Source organism: Hylobates moloch, unplaced genomic scaffold (genome assembly GCF_009828535.3).
Source record: "Hylobates moloch isolate HMO894 unplaced genomic scaffold, HMol_V3 SCAFFOLD_21, whole genome shotgun sequence".
NCBI lineage: Eukaryota > Metazoa > Chordata > Mammalia > Primates > Hylobatidae > Hylobates > Hylobates moloch.
In genome coordinates this window covers 37896984-37917965 of record NW_026652296.1, presented here as the reverse complement: position 1 = coordinate 37917965, position 20982 = coordinate 37896984, and the positions used below count along the sequence as shown (strand labels likewise).

Genomic DNA, 20982 nt, shown 5'->3' with positions numbered 1-20982 from the left:
ACTGACCAGATAGTTGAGTGGTACTTTCTTGGGGTAGGAGAGTGTCAGGCTTAGGGGTGCCTCACCTCCCCACCAGTCTTCCAGCAACCATGCCTTCCTCAACTTTGCAAGTAACTGTAGACCCTAAAGGATTCAAGGAAGGGATAAGAATGTGAGGTCTGCAGGGTTATCACGTACTTTAGTGGACTGCATCAACAGAAGTAACCAGGGTTTCCTTCTAAACCCTCAGTCTGCAAAACCATTACGGTGCCCTGGAATTCCCATCAAATGACCGGAGCCTACAGAGTATTAATGTCTGTTGCCTTAATCTTAACAGGAACAACTTGAAACAATGGAAGCAACTTTTGACCTATGCCAATTTAGCAACAAAACTCATCAAAATATTACTGATAATTTCCACTTTACAGGTTAAAATAAAACAAACATACTTTTTCTGCTAAGGTAGATTTATTGTTACACATGGTTAGTTTTCATACATGTAATCCCCTGCCCCAGAGCAACTCAGGACTCCATGGAGCAGGAAGTCTGCTCTTGGTCATAGCTCATACCACAGCAGGCAGGTCACGGGGGCATGCTGTGCTGCCAAGTCCTCCAAAGGAAGTCAAAACGGTTTGCATTTGGACATTTAAATGCACAAAATCAGGAGAAACAATAAATGCACAAGGGCTGGTGCATATACTTTGGTTATGGTGACGCCACCACACACGGTCACGACTGTGCAAAAATACTGCTTTCAAATCATTAAATAAAAAAAGGAACTCACACAAGCTATAAAAATGTTGCCACAAAATGCAAAACTTTCCTGTAAGAAATATTAACTGACTTTGACTATGAACTAACTCCAGATTTGCTAAAGTACAAGAATTGTACCATAAATAATTATATTTTGTTCATAAGTAACATTCTATAAATCTTGAAGACCTAGCTCACAGGCATCTTGAAACATGGCACTGTCCTACATCCACGGGACATTTAAAGGAAGTAAGTTTGCACATCACTGACTGGGCTTTTCTCTCATTCTTTTTTTTAATCTTCTGGCAGGTCTCTTCTAGCCATTACAATTACTTTGATTCTTTTCATGTGAAATATTAAAAACAAAAATTAATTCCAAAAATTAATTCTCAACCCCGGAACTGGTCCCAGTGTTTATTGCAATACAAACAAGTGACCCTCCAATTGACACAACAAAATGTTACAAACATTATTGTTAAAAAAAAATACCCATTCAGACAGGGGTCTGTTGGAGTATCATGATGAAAGCTAAACATAATTGCCCTAAAATAAATCATTTGGTTTTTACTTTAAGTGGTCAGACCAGAAGATTCTTTAAACAAGTAGAAACAAACTACTTAAAACCAGAGGACTCAAGCTGCAGAACCACTCCTCACACCCCATTTTCACAAAAGTGCATTTGGCTGGTTGTACGATATTAGGTAGGGAAACAAAACTCCATTTTTCTCTGTGATCATTTTTTCATAAGAGATTCTAAGAGGGAGTGAAAAAGTACCAACTGGACTCCATTCCAGGTCTTACCTCTAGAGACAGCCAGCTCTGATTTAGGAATCTCAGAACTTGGAAGGAAGGAGGAAATCCACATTAAATTCTAGGGCCCAACAGACAGAGCATCTTCATTGCCACCCCCAGTAGTGGGGACTACAGTACACCTGTAGTCCCAGTGGATGCCGTGACATCACAGAGCTTCCTGCTCTACCAGCCCACCTCATGCATGTCACCACCATAACTATAGCCTGCAAGTCCTTGTGGCCACCTGATGTGGATCCTCTACAATCTGTCCTCGGCTGGCCCTTCCCACTTCCTTTCCTGCTACTTTCTCTTTCTTGCTAGACTGACCTACTCATCATTTCTCAAACAACCTGACTCGACCCTTGGCCTGGAAACACTACCAATTCCAGTTGAGAGCCACCAAAAATGAAAACATCATTGCAATACTACTTGCTACTACCTGACATAACATAGGAAGTTTCGTTACCTGTCATCAGTGAAGCTCCGTGATGTCAGAGTGTCTGCTGGGTTAAGTCTGGCAACGCATTTCAAATATGAATCATTTAACTATAAAATATGCAGAGGACATTCAGGAGACAAGCATATGTCTAAAGTACAATATCAGCATATAAAATAATAGAATCAAGTTCATGAATCAAGATAGCATACATATATTATATAAACCAATTAAACATGACAGAGTTCAAACACATAAGCCAACATATTCCACCAGCTAAGAGAACAATCAAGTCCCCTGAGAAACAAGTTGGGGTTCTTGCCCACTTGGGCATACAGGACATTCCTGTACCACATTCACCCCACCTAACCCATCTTGTGCAATAAACAGGAAAATTACATACATTCATTCTCAAGCTTGACTTAGATAATCTATCCAGCCCTGACCAAGATTTCTATAGCCACAGCACAGAACACACCACCTCAATGTGGGAAAGTGTATAAACATGAAAATAATGAGCAGGCTGTGCCAATTAAAATACTTTAATGCAAATGTAAAGGGATTTCTCCTCCAACTAAAAGTGAAAACTATCTCCAGAAAAAGAGAAAAATTCCATTTATAATAGATGTGATGTGTGTGTGTGTGTGTGTGCGCGCGTGTGTCTAAGTACAAATCAAATTCATTTTGACACTCATCCATACATGAAGCAAGTACTTCCAGAAAGCTCCTTTCCTCACAATGTGATGCCTACAGACCCTGGCTATTCTAAATTTTTGCCATGCACATGTTAGCATACGGAACAACACAAAAAGCAAAGAAACTAGTCACTAGCACCATCAAAATAATCACAGGATAACAAAAATAGAAATGATTTCTAATAAAATTATAAACTCATTCCTAGTAACTGTCCTAAACTAAACACACATTTAAAGAACATATCCAGATGCCAAAGCACAGAGAAAATGCAAAGCATCTATGAGAACAACTGGGTTGAGTACTCAAGTCCAACAAACAGGACATAAAAACACGTGGCAACATTAAACATAGGCTCCGCAAATACCAATGAAATATGAGGAATGAGATTCTGAAGTACTTCTCAGAAAACACTGGGGGTTCTGATGAGCATGAAACAACCCATCATTACCACAAGATGAACAGGAGCCTCTCCTTCATTCATTTCACAGCAACACAGACTTGGCGAGCTTAAATAATACACAGGCCGTCTGGCTCATATGCAACAAAATTAAGCCATTAAATAGGGATCCCATAAAGATCACTTGACCCTAAGACAAAACTAAAGAGGAGTTAGCTGCATGCCACAAAGACAAAAACATTTCATTTTAGGTCTCCATCTCCTTCTCCATCCCCTTGGATGGACTTTTTGATGCGAAGCAACATGGTGGTCAGCCACTGATCCAAGCGAGATATTGAGTCAAATTCCTTCACCTAGTGTAAGGAAAGAGGAACAGGAATTACCCCATGTAAATACATTAAAAACACAAAATAATAGTAACCCAAGCTGTTTATACCTTTACAGCCATAATCTACTAACTTTCTTCATCATTTGAAATTAATCATTCCAGTTTATAACCTTCTTCATTAAAAAATTGTTTATTTTTTCATTATCCTGTTACTATTTTGATGATACTAGTGACAAGTTCCTGGGCTTGACATTTCTCTGTTTTCAAACATGTGTAAGAAAAAAATTCATTAAGTCATAATTATTGTGGCAAAAGAAACTGGACATTGTATAAAAATTTGAAAGGAATATGGAAAATTAATACTCACCAAACATGGGAAAACATTAATTACAGAGTTAGAATATGTATGGAAGCGGAATTAACACATTTCAATGCATTACCCAAGAATAAAATTACAATAGGATGAATATGATGTGGTAGGCAAAAGTTAGACAGGAAAACATTCCTTTCCACTATCACGCCTGAGCTGTGATGAACATGTTACAGGAGGCTACTGAGAAATTTGCTTGAGGCTGGATGTAGTGGCTCATGCCTGTAATCCTTGAAGTTTGGGAGGCCAAGGCAGGTGGAAAGCTTAAGCCCAGGAGTTAAGAGACCAGCCTGGGCAACATGGTGAAACCTTGTCTCAACAAAAAAATACAAAAAAAAAAAAAATTAGCTGGGGGTGGTGATGTGCACCTGTAGTCCCAGGTACTTAGGAGTCTGAGGTGAGAGGATCACCTGAACCCAGGCGGTTGAGGCTGCAGTGAGCCGTGATCACACCACAGCACTCCGGCCTGAGTGACAGAGTGAGGCTCTGTTTCAAAATATATTAAAAAAATTTTTTTTGCTTGATTCTAAACATGAGATGGCAAAAGATGGAAAAACAAAAAGTATAAAAAAAAAACCCTCATTTTTTTAATATATATATTTTTATTTATTATTTATTTATTTATTTTTGAGATGGAGTTTCACTCTTGTTGCCCAGGCTGGAATGCAATGGCGTGATCTTGGCTCACTGCAACCTCCACCTCCTGGGTTCAAGAGATTCTCCTGCCTCAGCCTCCCGAGTAGCTGGTATTACAGGCACACTCCACCATGCCTGGCTAATTTTTGTATTTTTAGTAGAGATGGGGTTTCGCCATGTTGGCCAGGCTTGTCTCAAACTCCTGATCTCAGGTGATCCACCCGCCTTGGCCTCCCAAACTGCTAGGATTATAGGCGTGAGCCACCATGCCTGGCCACCTTCCATTTATTTTATGCCACAAATACAGCAAATTCTCACTACTTAGTTTTTATATTTTAAATTATATTTAATTTTTTTTTTTTTTCTTGAGACAGAGTCTCGTTCTTTCACCATGCTGGAGTGCAGTGGCACAATCTCCGCTCACTGCAACCTCTGCCTCCTGGGTTCAAGCGATTCTCCTGCCTCAGCCTCCCGAGTAGCTGGGACTACAGGCGTGTGCCAGCATGTCGGGCTAATTTTTATATTTTTAGTAGAGACGGGGTTTCACCATGTTGGCCAGGATGGTCTCGATTTCCTGACTCATGATCTGCCTGCCTCAGCCTCCAAAAGTGCCAGGATTATAGGTGTGAGAAGCCGTGCCTGGCCTTAACTAATTTTACTTTATACTTATTTATGGGTCAGATTATTTTCAAAAGAAAAAATTAAAACAGCAAATTATAAGAATATAAATGGAATATTTGCTCCTGAACTAGTCTCACAGCTAAATTAGTTTTGAGTATAAGTTGAATCTCAGCATGGCTAATGGAACTGTTTAATTTGTGTGATATATAAAAGGTGACGTTTGGAAAATACAACTTAAGATATGCTGGAGTCATGTTCAAATAAATATTCAGAATTTACATAATGAAAAGGAAAAGAAGTTTCTTTAACTTAAATCTTCAAATAATGTACCATGTCCCAAAAGCATAACTTACTGCTTCAGTGTAAGCTTCACTGTTCTGTTCCTCATGAGCTTCTAGGAGTTTCTGGTAGCATAAAAATATTTTAAAAAACAGTTCTGTAAGATGAAGTCCCATTTCTAAATATATACTTTAAGTATAATACCAATGTTGCCAAATATTGCACACAACTGAGGAAATACTCGTATACAAGTCAAGAGCCAAGTTAGGGATCTAGCTTTTGTACTAACATTTCTTAGGTGCCTATTTCGGAACACAACTACATGTTTCTGACCTTAATTGCATTTGAACACCTATAATGCTAAAGCAGGAAAGTACCAGGGCCCCTCAGTTAGCAGACTTTATAGATTAAAACTTCACTTCATACCCAATCCCACTTAGGTGCTGTCACCTAACAGAGCAAAAGCATTTTTCTTCAAAGTTCTAATATTACTTACTTTCAATAATTTACATTCTCTTGAATCAGTAAATGCTGGAAACATTTCCTCATATTTCTCAAGAGCAAGCTGAGAGAGAAAAACCACTCATCAATTTCAGACTTACTAAACAAAGCTTTCAACATTCTATCAGCTTCAAATAAGATCTACCTATATCCTATTAAGTGTTGAAGAAGTATGTAGTTAAACTCAACAGCAGAATCAACATAGAAAATCTGTCTATTCTGAATTTTCCATTTCAATAAAGAATAATTTCTAAACTACTTTTTTCTGAGTTAGGCTGCTGCCAAGAAGACAGTGTAAATGAAAATGAATTCTTAAACACTCACAGACCAGGTATCTGTATCCATCCATTAAATGGAGAAGTTCTTAATACAGTCCAGATTCCAAATAAATTACATTTAGCTTCCTGCTCGAAGCTGACAGAAAGAACAGTTTCTCCTACTGGCTTTAATTCTGCTCTTCCAACTCCAGACACTGGCCACACCAAGGCTGCCTGTCTTTTTGCCTCTTGGCTCCCAGTACTCACTGTGCTTTCCAACTTCTTCCCAGTCCTCACTCCAACACCATTTCTGAGCTTGCCTGTTGTTTTGGTTGTTTTTTAAATGGATATTATCCTACTCTTATTGTCTCCTCCCTTAGTTCCTTAATTTCTTTCTTTTTTCTTTTTTTTGAGGCAGAGTCTTACTCTGTCACCCAGGCTGGAGTGCAGTGGTGCGATCTCAGCTCACTGCAACCTCTGCCTCGCAGGTTCAAGTGATTCTCCTGCCTCAGCCTCTCAAGTAGCTGGACTTACAGGCACCCGCCACCACACCCGGCTAATTTTTTTGTGTTTTTAGTAGAAACGGGGTTTCACCATGTTGGCCAGGCTGGTCTCGAACTCCTGACCTCAGGTGATCCACCCCACTTGGCCTCCCAAAATGCTGGGTTTACAGACGTGAGCCACCACACCTGGCCCCTTAATTTCTTTAAAGCAAAACTACTGGGAAAAAAAAAAAAAAAAACAGTGGCTACCAGTGAACATATACATATATTTAAGCCTATAGCACTAAGTATTCCCAGGCAGTGCCCCTCATTCAAGTACCAGGCTCTACACTGCTTAGTTTCTGAGATCAGATGAGATTGGGTGTGTTCAGGGTGGTACGGCTATAAACTATCAGGTAACTTTTGAGAACAGCTTTGACAGCTGTTAAAAGATTACAACTGGGACACGTATCACAGAATAATACTCATTTTTAATGTACCCAGTTTATTCTTGGTACTAAAATCGAAATGAAATGATACCAAGAACAAGAGAGAATGTGTACGTATTCTTATGGGTGAAATCAGTCAATCAGTGCTCAAGGAAATCAGTCAATCAGTGCTGAAGGACTCCTTACCTTGGCATTCAACTCGTCTACTATGAAGTGGCAGAGGGCAGCTTTGAAGAAGTAATCCTTTGCACTGTATTTCAACAAAGGATTATCCATTGTGTTTGCCCCAACCTAGGCACAGAACGCAGAGTTAAATTTAAAAGGTTTACCCTCCTATATCAGGCAAAGTCATTCTCATCTGTTGTCCTTTAGAAAATAATTATGTTATCTTATGTTAGTTTAGCTATGAAATATATTATTTTATCCCAATACCATACAGTAGAAATTTTACTAGACAAGACCACTAAATACATGAAGTCTTAACCAGTTAAAAATAGCTCAGAAGAATTCTGCTTCCAATAAGATGGAGTAAACATCCTTTCCCCTAATCCTCCCACTAAGCACTACTAAAAGCCCAGGTCATTTTCTAAAAAACAAACGTTTCCCAAGGGAAAACGTGGTGGTGGGTTCCCTCGGTTTTCTTTTCCCTTCCTATATCCATGGCATGAAACTGAGGAACCAGCAACCCAGAAATGCCAGTATGCGCAGATCAAAAGAGAAGAGACAAAAGCCTGCTCTCTCTGGCCAAAGGACTAGAAAAGGGGCAGCCCAGCAAGAGAGAAAACACTTAGACAATAACTGCTCTACTCCAGCCAAATACCACAGAAAAACTGAGGCCCTAACCCCATTTACATCATCAAAGGCTGAAGAAGGAGTCCTAAAGTCCATTCTTGAAAGACTGTAAGAAGGACCCCAATACCTCTGCTTAGGAGCTTCAGAGAAGGCCAAACAGGGAGCTGAGGCTTGATCCCCACCCAACCCCTGCCACTAAGGCAACACAGACCACACTGGGAGCCTGCATCCTGTCTCTGTCCAGCAGGAAAGAGGTTCCCCTTCTTTCTCCAGCTGGTGAGCTGTCAGAAGAGGTCTAACGGAGGGTGAAGACTCTCACCATACCAAGAACAAACCAGCACTGTGCTGGCAGAAACAGATAAGGAGAGGGGATGCCACTTCAGCCCAGGGCTGACTAGGCCCCTCAGGTGTCAACACAGACCTGGTGGAGAGCTGACACTTCTACCTCCACCTGGCAGTAATGAGGTAACATCCCCACCTTCCTCAGCCAGAGGAATGTCAAAGAAGGCCAACTGAAAGAGAAGGTTTAAACAAGACCCAGTCTCATAACCTAATGTGCAAATGCCCTGTTTTCAATCAGAAATGACTTGTAATACCAAAAACACAGGAAGATCTCAAGCTAAATGAAAAAAGACCATTAACAGATGATGGTTCCAGATGACGGTTCCAGATGACGGAAATGTCCAAAATATCCCACGAAGATTTTAAAGAAGCCCTCATAAAAATGCTTCAACAAGCAATTACAGTAACACCTGAAGCTAATGGAAAAACGGAAAGCATGCACAAAGAAAAAGGAAGCCACAGGAAAAAAGATATAAAGTAAAAACAAATAAAGATTTCAGAACTTAAAAAAAAAAAACAGTACCATACATAAAAAATGGGTGGGCTCAACAGCAGGATGAAAGGGACAGAGGAAAGAAGCACTGAATGGAAGACAACAACAGGAACAACAGAGAGAAGACAAACTGACAAAAAGGAACGGAGCATCAAGGACCCATGGGATAATAAAACAGTCTCACTTTTGCGGCATCTGCATTCTAGAAGGGGAGGAGAAAGAGAAAGGGGCTGGCTGGGCATGGTGGCTCATGCCTGTAATCCCAGCACTGTGGGAGGCCAAGGCAGGCGAACCACTTGAGGTCAGGAGTTCAAGACCAGCCTGGTCAACATGGTGAAACCCTGTCTCTACTAAAAATACAAAAATTAGCCAGGTGTGGTGGCAAGCACCTGTAGTCCCAGCTACTTGGGAGGCTGAGACAGGAGAATTGCTTGAACCTGGGAGGCAAAGGTTGCAGTGAGCCAAGATCACGCCATTAAACTGGCAGGCCTGGGCGACAGAGCAAGACTCGGTCTCAAAAAAAAAAAAAAAAAAGGGAAGCTGAAAAAGTACTTGAAGAAATAACTGCTAAACGATTCTCAAATTTGACAAGAAACATAAACCTACAGATTCTGTAAGTTTAGGGAAACTCAAATAGCTTAAAACCAAATATATCTATCCAAGCCACATTATAATTAAACTTCTGAAACTAAAAGAAAAAAATTATGAAAGTGTCTAGAGAATAACACCTTTTTTATAAGGGAAAACAAGTTGAATGACAGCAAACTTCTCATCAAAAACAATGGAAGCTGACTGGGCGTGGTGGCTCATGCCTGTAATCCCAGCACTTTGGGAGGCTGAGGTGGGTGGATCACTTGATGTCCGAAGTTTGTAAAACCATTGAAGCCATAAAGTGCACATTTTTCAAACTAAAGGAAAAGAACAATCAACTTAGAATTGTACTCCCAGGAAAACTATGTTTCAGAAATGAAGGCAAAATCAAAACGCTTCCAGATAGAGGAAAACTAAGAAAATCTGTTGTCAGCAGACCTACCCTAAAAAAATGACAAAAGGAGGTTCTCTAAACAGAAAGGAAACAATAATCTTGGAACATCCAGAAGGAAGAAAGAACATGGTAAGCAAAAATATGAGTAAATATAACAGGCTTTCTTTCTTGAGTTTTCTAAATTATGTTTGATGGCTGAAACAAAAATCCTAACATTGACTCATGTGCTTCTAAATGTATGCAGAGGAAACATTAAGACAACTATATATTGAATAGGGGGAGTAAAAGAACAGAAAGGGAGGTAAGATTTCTATATTTCACCAGAATTGATAAAATGATGACACCAATCTAGAGCATTTAACCACAAAAGCTACACAAAGATATATACCATTGATTTTCCAACAAAACTGGTTTAAACTGTGTGAATCCACTTATATACGGATTTTTTCAACCAAATGTGGATTGAAAATACAGTATTCTTAGGAATTCAACACCCATATAAATGGAAGGCCGACTTTTTTATATGTGAGTTCCACAGGGCCGACTGTGGGACTTGACTATTCACAGATTTTGATATATGAGAGAGGTCCTGGAACTAATCTTCTGTAGACACTGAGGAATAACTGTGCTTAGAAACACTAGAAAATCAAGTAGGCTGGGCATGTTGGCTCACGCCTATAATCCTAGCACTTTGGGGGGCCGAGGTGGGCAGATGACTTGAGCTCAGGAGTTCAAGACCAGCCTGGGCAACATGGCAAAACCCCATTGCTAGAAAAAGACTTGAGCTCAGGAGTTCAAGACCAGCCTGCACAACATGGCAAAACCCCATCGCTACAAAAAATAGCCAGGTGTGGTGGTGCATGCCTGTAGTCCCAGCTATTCTGGAGGCTAAGGCTGAGGTGGGAGGACTGCTTGAGGTTGGGAGGTGGAGGCTGCAGTGAGCCAAGGTTGCACCATTTCCCTCCAGCTTGGGTGACAGAGTGAGACCCAGTCTCAAGAAAGAAAAGAAAGAAAAGCAACCCATAAAAAGGTTGGAAAAAGAAAACAGAGAAACAAAAGGCAAAGAATAGAAAGCAAAAACTAAAATGGCAGAAAGCAGAATTAAGCCCTAACATATAAATCACTGCATTAAATGTGAATGATCTAAATATACCAATTGAAAAACAAAGATTGGCACAGTGGATTAAAAAACAGGATCCAGGCTGGCTGTGGTGGATCATTCCTGTAATCCCAGCACTTTGGGAGGCCAAGGTGGGTGGATCACTGGGGTCAGGAGTATGAAACTAGCCTGGCCAACATGGTGAAATCCCGTCTCTACTAAAAATACAAAAATTAGCCAGGCGTGCTGGCACGCGCCTGTAATCTCAGCTACTTGGGAGGCTGAGGCAGGAGAACTACTTGAACCCAGGAGGTGGAGGTTGCAGTGAGCCAAAATCACTCCACTGCACTCTAGTGTAGGAGACAGAGCAAGACTCTGTCTCAAAACAAACAGAAAAACAGAATCCAACCACAAGAAACTCACTTCAGTTATAATGATATAGACAGGCTGAAAGAAAAAGAATGGACAAACACATCATATAAACATTAATCAAAAGAAACCAGGCAGGGCTATAAAGTGGATAAAGTAGACTTGAGCCAAGAAAATTACCAGAGACAGAGAAGGACATTATGTAATGATAAAAGGGTCACTCCAGCAAGAATAGCAATCCAGAGCTGCAAAGTATGTGAAGCAAAGACTGACACAATGAAAGAAGAGTCAGACAAATCCACAACTACAGTTGGAGATTTTAACACCCAACTCTCAACAATGGATAGAATTAGAAAGAAAATCAAAGGCCAAGTGCGGTGGCTCACACCTGTAATCCTGGCACTTTGAGAGGACAAGGCAGGCAGATCATTTGAGGCCAGGAATTCGAGACCAGCCTAGCCAACATGGCACACCCCTGTAATCCCAGCTATTCAGGAGGCTGAGGCACGAAAATCGTTTGAACCTGGGAGGTGGAGGGTTGCAGTGAGCTGAGATCAAGTCACTGCACTCCAGCCTGGGTGACAGAGCAAGACTCTGTCTGAAAGAAGAGAGAGAGAGAGAAAGAAAGAGAGAAAGAAAGAAAGAAAGATAGATCAGCAAGTATATTAAAGAATTCAACAATGCCATCATCCAACAGGAGCTAATCAACATTTATAAACATCACCCAATAACAGCATAATCACAAAACATATGCCAAGACAGACCATATTCTAGGCCATAAAACAAAACAAATTTATAAGAATTGAAATCATGCAAAAATATGTTATCTAACCACAAAAGAATTAAAAACAAGAAGTCAACAATAGAAAGATTACAGAAAAATCTCTGCTAGACACTTGGAAATTAAATAAAACACTACTAAATAATCCATGGGTCACTGAAGTCTCAAGGGAAATCAATAAATCCAACTAACTGAGTAAAAATAAAAGTATAATGATATAATAAAATTGGGAAGTAGCCAAACCTGTGAAAGCATAACTGAAAACACTAAAAATGCATACACAACAAAGATGAAAATCAGTAAGCTAAACTTCCATGTCAAGTACCCAGAAGAAGAGCAAAACAAATCCAAAGAAAACAAAATGGAGGAAATAACAATAAAAACAGAAATCAGTGAAAATAAAAACAAAAAGAAGAGCAATAATTGAATTCTACCAAATATTTAAAGAGGAATTCACACCAATCCTTTACAAACTCCTCCAAAACACAGAAGAGGAAGAAGACATCCTAATGCATTGAGACCAGAATTACCTTGATTCCAAAACCAAAGACACCACAAGAAAACTAATGATCAATATCCTTTATGAATATAGACATAAAATTCTCAACAAAATGTTAGCAAACCAATTCTGGCACTTACAAAAAGTAGAGTCAGCCACAAGGGTGGTCAACATCTATGTCACTGGACCCCAATAAAAACTCAGAACACTGCATTCAGGGGAGCTTCCTTGGTTGGCAGCAGTCTACGCTTATTTTCACTTATTACTGTAGGGGGAAGTAAGTGCTGTTTACATAACTCCACTGAGAGCGGACAACTGAAAGCTCTTCCTAGAAGTCTCCTAGACCCTGCCCTATGAGTCTCTCCTTTGACTGAGTTTAATCTGTACCCATTTGCTGTAATAAACCATAATTGTGAGTATAACAGCTTTCAGTGGGTTCTGTAAGTTTGTCTAACGAATTATTAACAAACTTGAGGGTGTTCTTGGGAAACCCCTCAAAGTTTGCAATGACCAAGTAGAATTTATTCCAGGAATGTAAGGTTGGTTCAACATATGAATATCAATCAATGTAATCTACAATATTAAGCTGATTAGGACAAAAACCATATGCTTACCTCAACAGATGCAGAAAAAAGTTTGACAAAGGACAAAAACCATATGTTTATCTCAATAGATGCAGAAAAAAGTCTGACAAAGGACAAAAAACGTATGTTTATCTCAACAGACACAGGAAAATGTCTGACAAAATCCAATACCCTTTGATGATAAAAACACTCAACAAACTAGGAAGAGAGGGGAACTGCCTCAAACTGATAAAAGCATTTACCAAAACCCCACTACCGATATCTACCGATATCATACTTAATATGAAAGACTGAAAGTTTTCCTTACAAGATCAGGAACAAGACAAGGATGTCTGCTCTTGTCACTTCTATTCAACACTGCACTGGAGATTCTAGCCAGGGCAACCGAGAAAATGAAGTAAAACACATTCAGATTGCAGAGGAAGAAGTAAAACTATTGTTATTTGCAGATAACATGATTTTGGATATAGAAAACCTAAGGAATCCACACAAAAAAACCTATTAGAGCTAATAAACAAGTTTGGCATGGTTGCAGGACAAAAAATTGATACACAAAATTCAACTGTATTTCTATACACTAGCAGTTAACAATCTTAAAAGGAAATTAAGAAAATAATTCAATTTGTAGTAGCATCAAAAAAAATAAAATACTTTGGAGTATATTTCACCCAAGAAGTACAAAACTTACACACCAAAAACTACAAAACATTGTTAAGCAAAATGAAAGAAGATCCAAATAAATATAAAAGGAACTCTGTATTCATAGGCTGTCAGACTTAGTATTGTTAAGATGGCAATACTCTCTGTGATGACTGATTTTATGTGTCAACTTGAGTGGGCTACAGGGTGCCCAGATATTTGGTGTTATTCTGAGTGTGTCTGTGGGGTGTTTCTGAATGAGATTAACATTTGAATCAGTAGGATGAGTAGCAGATTGCCCTCCCCAATGTGGGTGGGCCTCATCTAATCTACTGAAAACCTGAATAAAATAAAAGGTTAAAAGGAAGAATTCATTCTCAATGCCTGTCTTAGAGCCAGGACACTGGTATTCTCCTGCTTCAGACTTGGACTCAGACTAGAAATTACATCATCAACTCTCCTGGTTCTGAGGCCTTTGGATTTGGACTGGAGCTATACCACTGGCTCTCCTGGGTCTTCAGACTGCAGATCTTAGGCCTTCTCAGCCTATATAACCAAGCGAATCAATTCCCTCCAGTAATTTCTCTCTCTAAACACACATACACACTCACACACACACAAACACACACATATACACCCCTACACCTCTTATTGGTTCTGTTTCTCTGGAAAACTCTAAAACCACTCCAAATTGGTATGCACATTCCATACAATCCCTATCAAAATCCAAGCTGGCTACTTTGCAGAGATTGTCAAGCTGATCCTAATATTCGGATGAAAATGCAAGGGATCTGGAATAGCCAAAACAATTCTGAAAAAGAACAAAAAACTGGAGGACTCACACTTACTGACTTCAAAACTTACTGCAAAGTTACAGAAATAAACAGTGTAATACTGGCATAAAGATGGATAAATAGATCAATGGAATAGAGAGCCCAGAAGTAAGCCCTCATATTTCATATGGTGAAATAATTTTCAATAAGGGTCTTAATACCATTCAATAGTTAAAAGATAGTTCTATTCAATAATTGGTGCTAGAAAAACTGGATATCCACATATAAAAGAATAAAGTTGGACCTTTACCTCATACTATATACAAAAATTAACTCAAAATGGATAAAAGACCTAAACCTAACAGCCAAAACTATACAATTCCTAGAACAAAACAGAAAGGAAAAGCCTCATGATATCAGATTTAGCGACAATTTCTTCTATATAACAACAAAAGCCAGACAAAGAAAAAATAGACAAACTGGACTTCAAAAATATTAAAGACTTCAGTAAATCAAAGGACATTAATAACACAATCCAGAGACAACCCACAGAATGAGAGTAAATAGTTGCAAATCACATATCTGATAGGGGATTAATATCCAGAATATATAAAGAACACCTAAAACTCACCACCAAAAAACAAACAACCAAATTGAAATCCGGAGAAAGTACTGGAATAGACATTTCTCCAAAGATAAACAAATGGCCAATAAGCAAATAAAAAGATGCTCAACATAACTAGTCATTAGGGAAATAACAATCAAAAACAGAGTAAGACAACATTTCACACTCATTAGGGTGACTATTATTTAAAAAAACAAAACAAAACAAAAAAACAAAACAAAACAAGTATTGGTGAGGATGTGGAGAAACTGGAACCCTGTGCATTGCTAGTGGGAAGGTATAATGGTGTAGCCACTGTGAAAAAGTCTGGCAGTTCCTCAAAAAGTTAAACATGGACTTACCACATGGCCCAGCAACTGCAATTCTATTCCCAGGTATGTAACTAAGAGAACTAAAAACACCGCCACAAAAACTTTAACACAAATGTTCACAGCAGCATCACTGATAATAGCCCCAAAGTGGAAAAACCGCAAACATCCATAAATTGATAAATAAACCATGAGGTATTAGCCACGAAAAACAATGACATACTGACATTTGCTATGACATGGATGAACCCTGAAAACAATACACTAAGTGAAAGATGGCAGTCACAAAAGGCCACATGGTATGTGATTTCATATATATTCAAGGTTCAGAATAGACAAATCCATATAGACAGAGAGTAGATTGTGTCTTCCAGGGACTGGGAGGAGAGAATGGACTGCTGGGCTTCTTTTGGGAATGATGAAAATGTTCTGGAATTAAGTACTGGTGAGAGTTATACAACTTTGTGAATAGACTAAAAACCGCTGAACTGCACTCATTACATGATGTGTGGATTATATCTCAATAAAAAGAAAAATAAAAAGTTTAATTTTAAAAAATTATTCAGACAACTTCTCTCCAAGGAAACAACAGTATCCTCACCTGCTCATAGATCTCAATGGCTTTCTGGTACTGCTCAAGCTGGGCAGCATATGCTGCCACCTTCAGCAGACACTTGTTTGCTGAGCTGAAATCAAGAACCAAAGCAGAGTAAGTAACAAGCCAATGGAAAAACAAAAGATGTGCACTGGGCCTTAGAACATCCTCATTTGGTGTAGTCAAATACACTCACGGAGTATAAAGAAGTATTTTTTTATCACACATAATAAAACCCATTAAATCATATTAAGAAAAGTAATACTTGCCTGTTGGATTCTTCTCCTTTGTAATAATCAGCAGATTGTTCATAATGTGCAATAGCCTGAAAACATACATATTTTATTCACACACAATTTATTTGGAGAGCTGCATTTTAAAACTACATTTGCATAGGTATTTTTCCATAAATAAACCTACTCTACCAGCAAACTTTTCACAACTCGGCCTGCTTTCTTTAGGAAATACAAGAAAGCACGCAGAATGCTTGCTGACCATCAAAATCTGTTTCCCCCTCCCCACATGGCATATGCCCAGCTATGCTACTTCCTCAGCTTCCTCTATAGTGAGGGGCAGCCTATGACTAGTTCTCTCCAGTGGAATGTAAACAGACATGCTGGGGGCCACTCCCAGGCTTGGGCCATATATCTCACTTTGCATCCTCCTCCAGGCCTTCCACTTCCCATGAGGATGGCTATGACCAAGTCCAGAGTGACACTGTAAGCTAGACACCAAAATGGCAGAACTGTCAGGCAGGTTCCTAAGTAACTACAAAGGACACAAGGTACCTCCAACCCCAGTATCTCTACCACTGTCAAACCCTTAGCAGCCACACTGGATTGTTAGAGAGATATGAAGCCCTAATTACACTTTACGTCTATGACTTGCAGCACAGACTACACCCACTAATACCTTAAGTGTCACCTAGAATAAGGGTGTTGTCATCAATCTAAAACATATGGCATCAAGTGGAGAAGAAACAGAGATCACAGGCCAGAAAGCTAGAAGTCCTTGTCATGCTGTGGTGGAAGTTAGTGAAATCAAGCACGTGGCAACTCAGAAAAAAGAACTGGTGTCGGCCAGGTGCGGTGGCTCATGCTTGTAATCCCAGCAGTTTTGGAGGCCAAGGTGGGTGGAATACCTGAGGTGAGGAGTTCAGGAGCAGCCTGGCCAACATGGTGAAACCCTGTCTCTACTAAAAAGATACAAAAATTAGCTGGGCGTGGTGTGGGCACCCGTAATCCCAGCTACTTGGGAGGCTGGGACAGGAGAACTGCTTGAACCCGGGAGGCAGAGGTTGCAGTGAGCTGAGATCACGCCACTGCACTCCAGCCTGGGCGACGAGTGAAACTGTCTCAAAACAAACAAACAAACAAAAAATACGTGTCTACCGGAGTCCAAAACTAAGCAAAATGGCTGAGAAGAGCCAGATGATAGTGTGTGCTGCTGTTTTTAACACAGTTTTGTAAGAGCTGAACTCTGCAAAGAATCAGCTGGTTTGTAGACAGTGGTAGACAGCCTTAGAAATAAGGCTCTCATAAGATTGAAAAAACCTTCTATACCCCAAATAACAAGAGGTAAGTATGAGCAGTTCTTTAAACCAGGGCTCTAGCCAAAGTTTTTCTCTAACAGGTCAGACAAGAAATATTTTAGGTTTTGTGCATCTTTTTTGCAACTACTCAGCTCTCTTGTGGTAGCATAAAAGCAGCCATAGACAAGATATAAATGAATAAGTGTGGTTGTGTTCCAATAAAACTATATTTATGAACAATGAAATTTCTAATTTCATATAATTTTTACATGTCGCAAAATGCTTTTTTCTCCCAAGGATTAAAAACTGTAAAAACCATTTTTAGCATGCAAACATACAGAAGCAGGTGGTGGGTTTGCAGGATGCTTGAATGACAAAGGTTTCCCAGCAAATGCAAATGAGGGAGCTAGCAGTCTCTGAAAATCAGATTAAAGGTGCTGCCTTTCTGCCCAAGCCCATTAGTTAAGTGGCTTCAAGGCAGCTCCTAGTGAGTTAGAAAAGAGCCCCAGGGACAAGAAAACGAATAAAACAAAACAGGCCATGGAACTATAGGCAGCTTTCATTTGTGATGCACTTTGTCTTCATTCACTTCGCATTTGTTAGTGAGCACCCACTTTGTGGGCATCATGCTAGGCTCAGGGCTGTGATGGTGAGCGGAACAATTATGGGCCCTGCCCTCACAGAGCCCACATTTTAGAGGGAGGAGATGTACCTTCATCAGGTAATCTCACATGTGTGTACATGACAGCTCTGACAGGTGCTCCAAAGAAATATTTTCTTCCAGACTATTTCTGTATGTGACTAAGTATTTGCAAAAAGAGAACCATAGTATACCTATTCTTTTATAGCTGCATTTTAAAATTCAGTATTCTGTGAAGGTCAGGCATGATGGTCCATGCCTGTAATCTCAGCATTTGGGAGGCCAAGATGGGAAGATTGCTTGAGTCCAGGAGTTTGAGACCAGCCTGGGCAACATGAAAAGACCTCATTTGTATGAAAAATTAAAAAATTAGCCGGGCATGGTGGCACATGCCTGTAGTCTCAGCTACTCGGAAGGCTGAGGTGGGAAGATCGCTTGAGCTCAGGAGGTTGAGGCTACAGTGAGCTGTGTTCATGCCACTCCAACCTGTCCAGCCTGTGCAACAGAAAGAGGCACATGCCACCATTCCTGGCTAGTTTTTTTTTATATATATTTTTAGTAGAGATGGAGATTTCTCATGTTGCCCAGGCTGGTCTTGAACTCCTGGGCTCAAGTGATCCTCCTGCCTTGGCCTCCCAAAGTGGTAGGATTATAGGCATCAGCCACTGTACCTGGCCTTTTTTTTTTCAAGAGAAAAACAGAGTATGTCACATTTCATTTTATCTGCTCTCAAGTTTATGGAGACACATGTGTTGGAGACCATGCCTGGGCAGCAGAAATGACACAGCACTGCAGGCTCCTGCCCCAGAGTGCCCTTCTGACCACTGTGAAAGAGGAAGCTGGAACAGGAGCCTCTGCTGGCAAAGATGCTCTGCGCATAGTGCTCATCCCCGCGAGACTCACTCAAACCTAAATAAAGATACCGTGGCCATCCCAGACACCCTGACCAAATAAATACCCCAGCCACACCAGACCCATCTCCCTCCCATTCCATCATCAATTCCACATCAGGTAACAAAGGAGGTTCAGGTCCAGCTCCATCACCTTCCTCCAGGATCCACAGATAACCTTCCAAAGAGAAGGCTCACACACACATGTCAATGCACAGGGTGGCCCTGACTTGATCAAGATCAGGGAGTATCCTCAGAAAAGTATGGCAATTATTAAAAAAAAAAAGGTCAAATAATAATTTTATGTAACAAATATGAGCAAATTTTGTGCTGAATAACCAACAGGTGGAGGTCACACAGTCAAAAGAGTGAACGTTAACAATGCCAGTCCAATTTCAGTAACGCCTAGCAGATCCTTCCCCAGACCAGGACGACTCCATTTGGTATGGTGGAGGCAGGGGTAGCATTTGTTTATTTAGCAAATATAGATTCCACTAGGTCCCAGAGTCCTGGGCTCTTGGGACACATCAGCAAAGCAGAGACAAAGCTCTCTGCTGACACGTGTGCCCATTCTGGCGGAGGGAGAGAGACAATCAACATGAGAATGATGAACAAGCATATGAGACGGCATGTTGTAAGGAGACATCTGCTCAGCAATACAAGAAGTGAGGTGTGTGGGGATCTACTATGTTTTCTTGGGGGGGCTAAATTAACTAGGGGGTCATAATAGGCCTCATGGAAAAGGTAATAAATGAGCAAAAATGGAAGGGCATGGGGAAGTTAGCCACGTGGACTTGAAAGATGTGAGGTGTCAGCCACATGGACATCTGGGGAAGAGCTCTGCAGACAGATGAAATTGTGGATACAAAGGTCCTGAGGCAGGAGTGCTCATCTGACATGTGTGCGGAACAGCAAGGAGGCCAGGATGGCTGTGCAGGGTATGCAAGAGGAGGAGAATAAGAGAAAAGAGGAGAGGCCGGGCCACACAGGTGCATGGGGGGTGTGGGGCTGGGAGGAAGCAATTCAGTGGAGACATGAAGGCTCTGCACAGCTCCAGCTGTTCCTCTTAGTGAAAGGGGTCTAATGAAAGGCTGTGAGCAGTGGAGAAACAGAGTATGATGCAATGCTTAGAAGGCTCACTCTGGCTACTCTGTGGCATGGGGATGTGGGGTTGGCAAGGTAGGGGGAGCAAAAGCAGGGAGACCGGTTTGAAGGATCCTGCAGGGATCAAGTGCAAGCTGGGAGACAAGGTAGTGAGTTGTGCCAAGACTTGGGAGCAGGAAGGACACCGCTCAGAAAAATTGCTCACAGCTTGTAGGGAAAGAGAAAGGGCAAGGAAGCCTGTAATTTAGGGGGGAACACTGGGTTGGAGACAGGGCATCTGAGAATCCAGTCCCAGACATGTTGGGTTAGACATGATTGCTGGACAAAGTGGAGAGGTCAGCAGGCAGGTGGATACAGGAATCTAGCATTTGGAGAGAGGCCTGGGCTGCAGTCAGATTTGTGAGTCACTGGCACACAGATACTTAAAGCTGTGATGCTGACTGAGTGTACAGAGGTCACCTCTTACACTTTCTTCACTGGGCCTTAGAGTACTAAGCAATACAGCTGAAGGTTCTTTTGGCAATGGTAATATTCCGACGTGAATCAGAGACAGTGGAAACAACAGGTGATCTCTGTAAATCTTAACCAGCTCTCATGTCTTAGATGTCCACTCCAGGAAAACAGCCCATCTACTTAGCCAGCTAGACCCTGAAAGTCTCCAGGCAAGGCCGTCTATGACCACTCTACACCTATGATCACTCTCAAACTGAGGAGAAGAGAGTTCTTTGAGTCAGCTTATCCGCCTGCTTCACATCTGAGGAAGTGTGCCCACTGCTTACCTTCTCAATGTCTACAAGTTCAGTCTCATAGATCTCTGCAATAGTAATGTGGTGCTTGGCTGCAATTGTAAACCTTCCCTAGGGGAAAAAACAAGAAACAGTCACACACCCATTTTACCTATCTGAATGCCAGTTTGGGAACATAAAAAAGAGAGAGAGAACTCTAAGCCGTCTCAAG

The 20982-nt window shown here is 40.7% G+C and overlaps 1 protein-coding gene across 2 annotated transcripts in view; it reads right to left on the bottom strand.

Moving 5' to 3' along the window:
* Positions 1-428: 428 nt before the first annotated feature.
* NAPB (NSF attachment protein beta) overlaps positions 429-20982 on the bottom strand; it is a 47417-nt gene continuing 26863 nt past the window's right edge. For both annotated transcript variants that reach the window (XM_032143258.2, XM_032143259.1), the window contains 7 exons: positions 20805-20882; positions 16130-16185; positions 15867-15951; positions 7163-7267; positions 5784-5852; positions 5362-5412; positions 429-3406 (listed from right to left, as the gene is read on the bottom strand). In XM_032143258.2, the coding sequence (XP_031999149.1) occupies positions 3296-3406; positions 5362-5412; positions 5784-5852; positions 7163-7267; positions 15867-15951; positions 16130-16185; positions 20805-20882 (555 nt within the window). In that variant the 3' untranslated portion in view covers positions 429-3295. The remainder of the gene's footprint in view (positions 3407-5361; positions 5413-5783; positions 5853-7162; positions 7268-15866; positions 15952-16129; positions 16186-20804; positions 20883-20982) is intronic.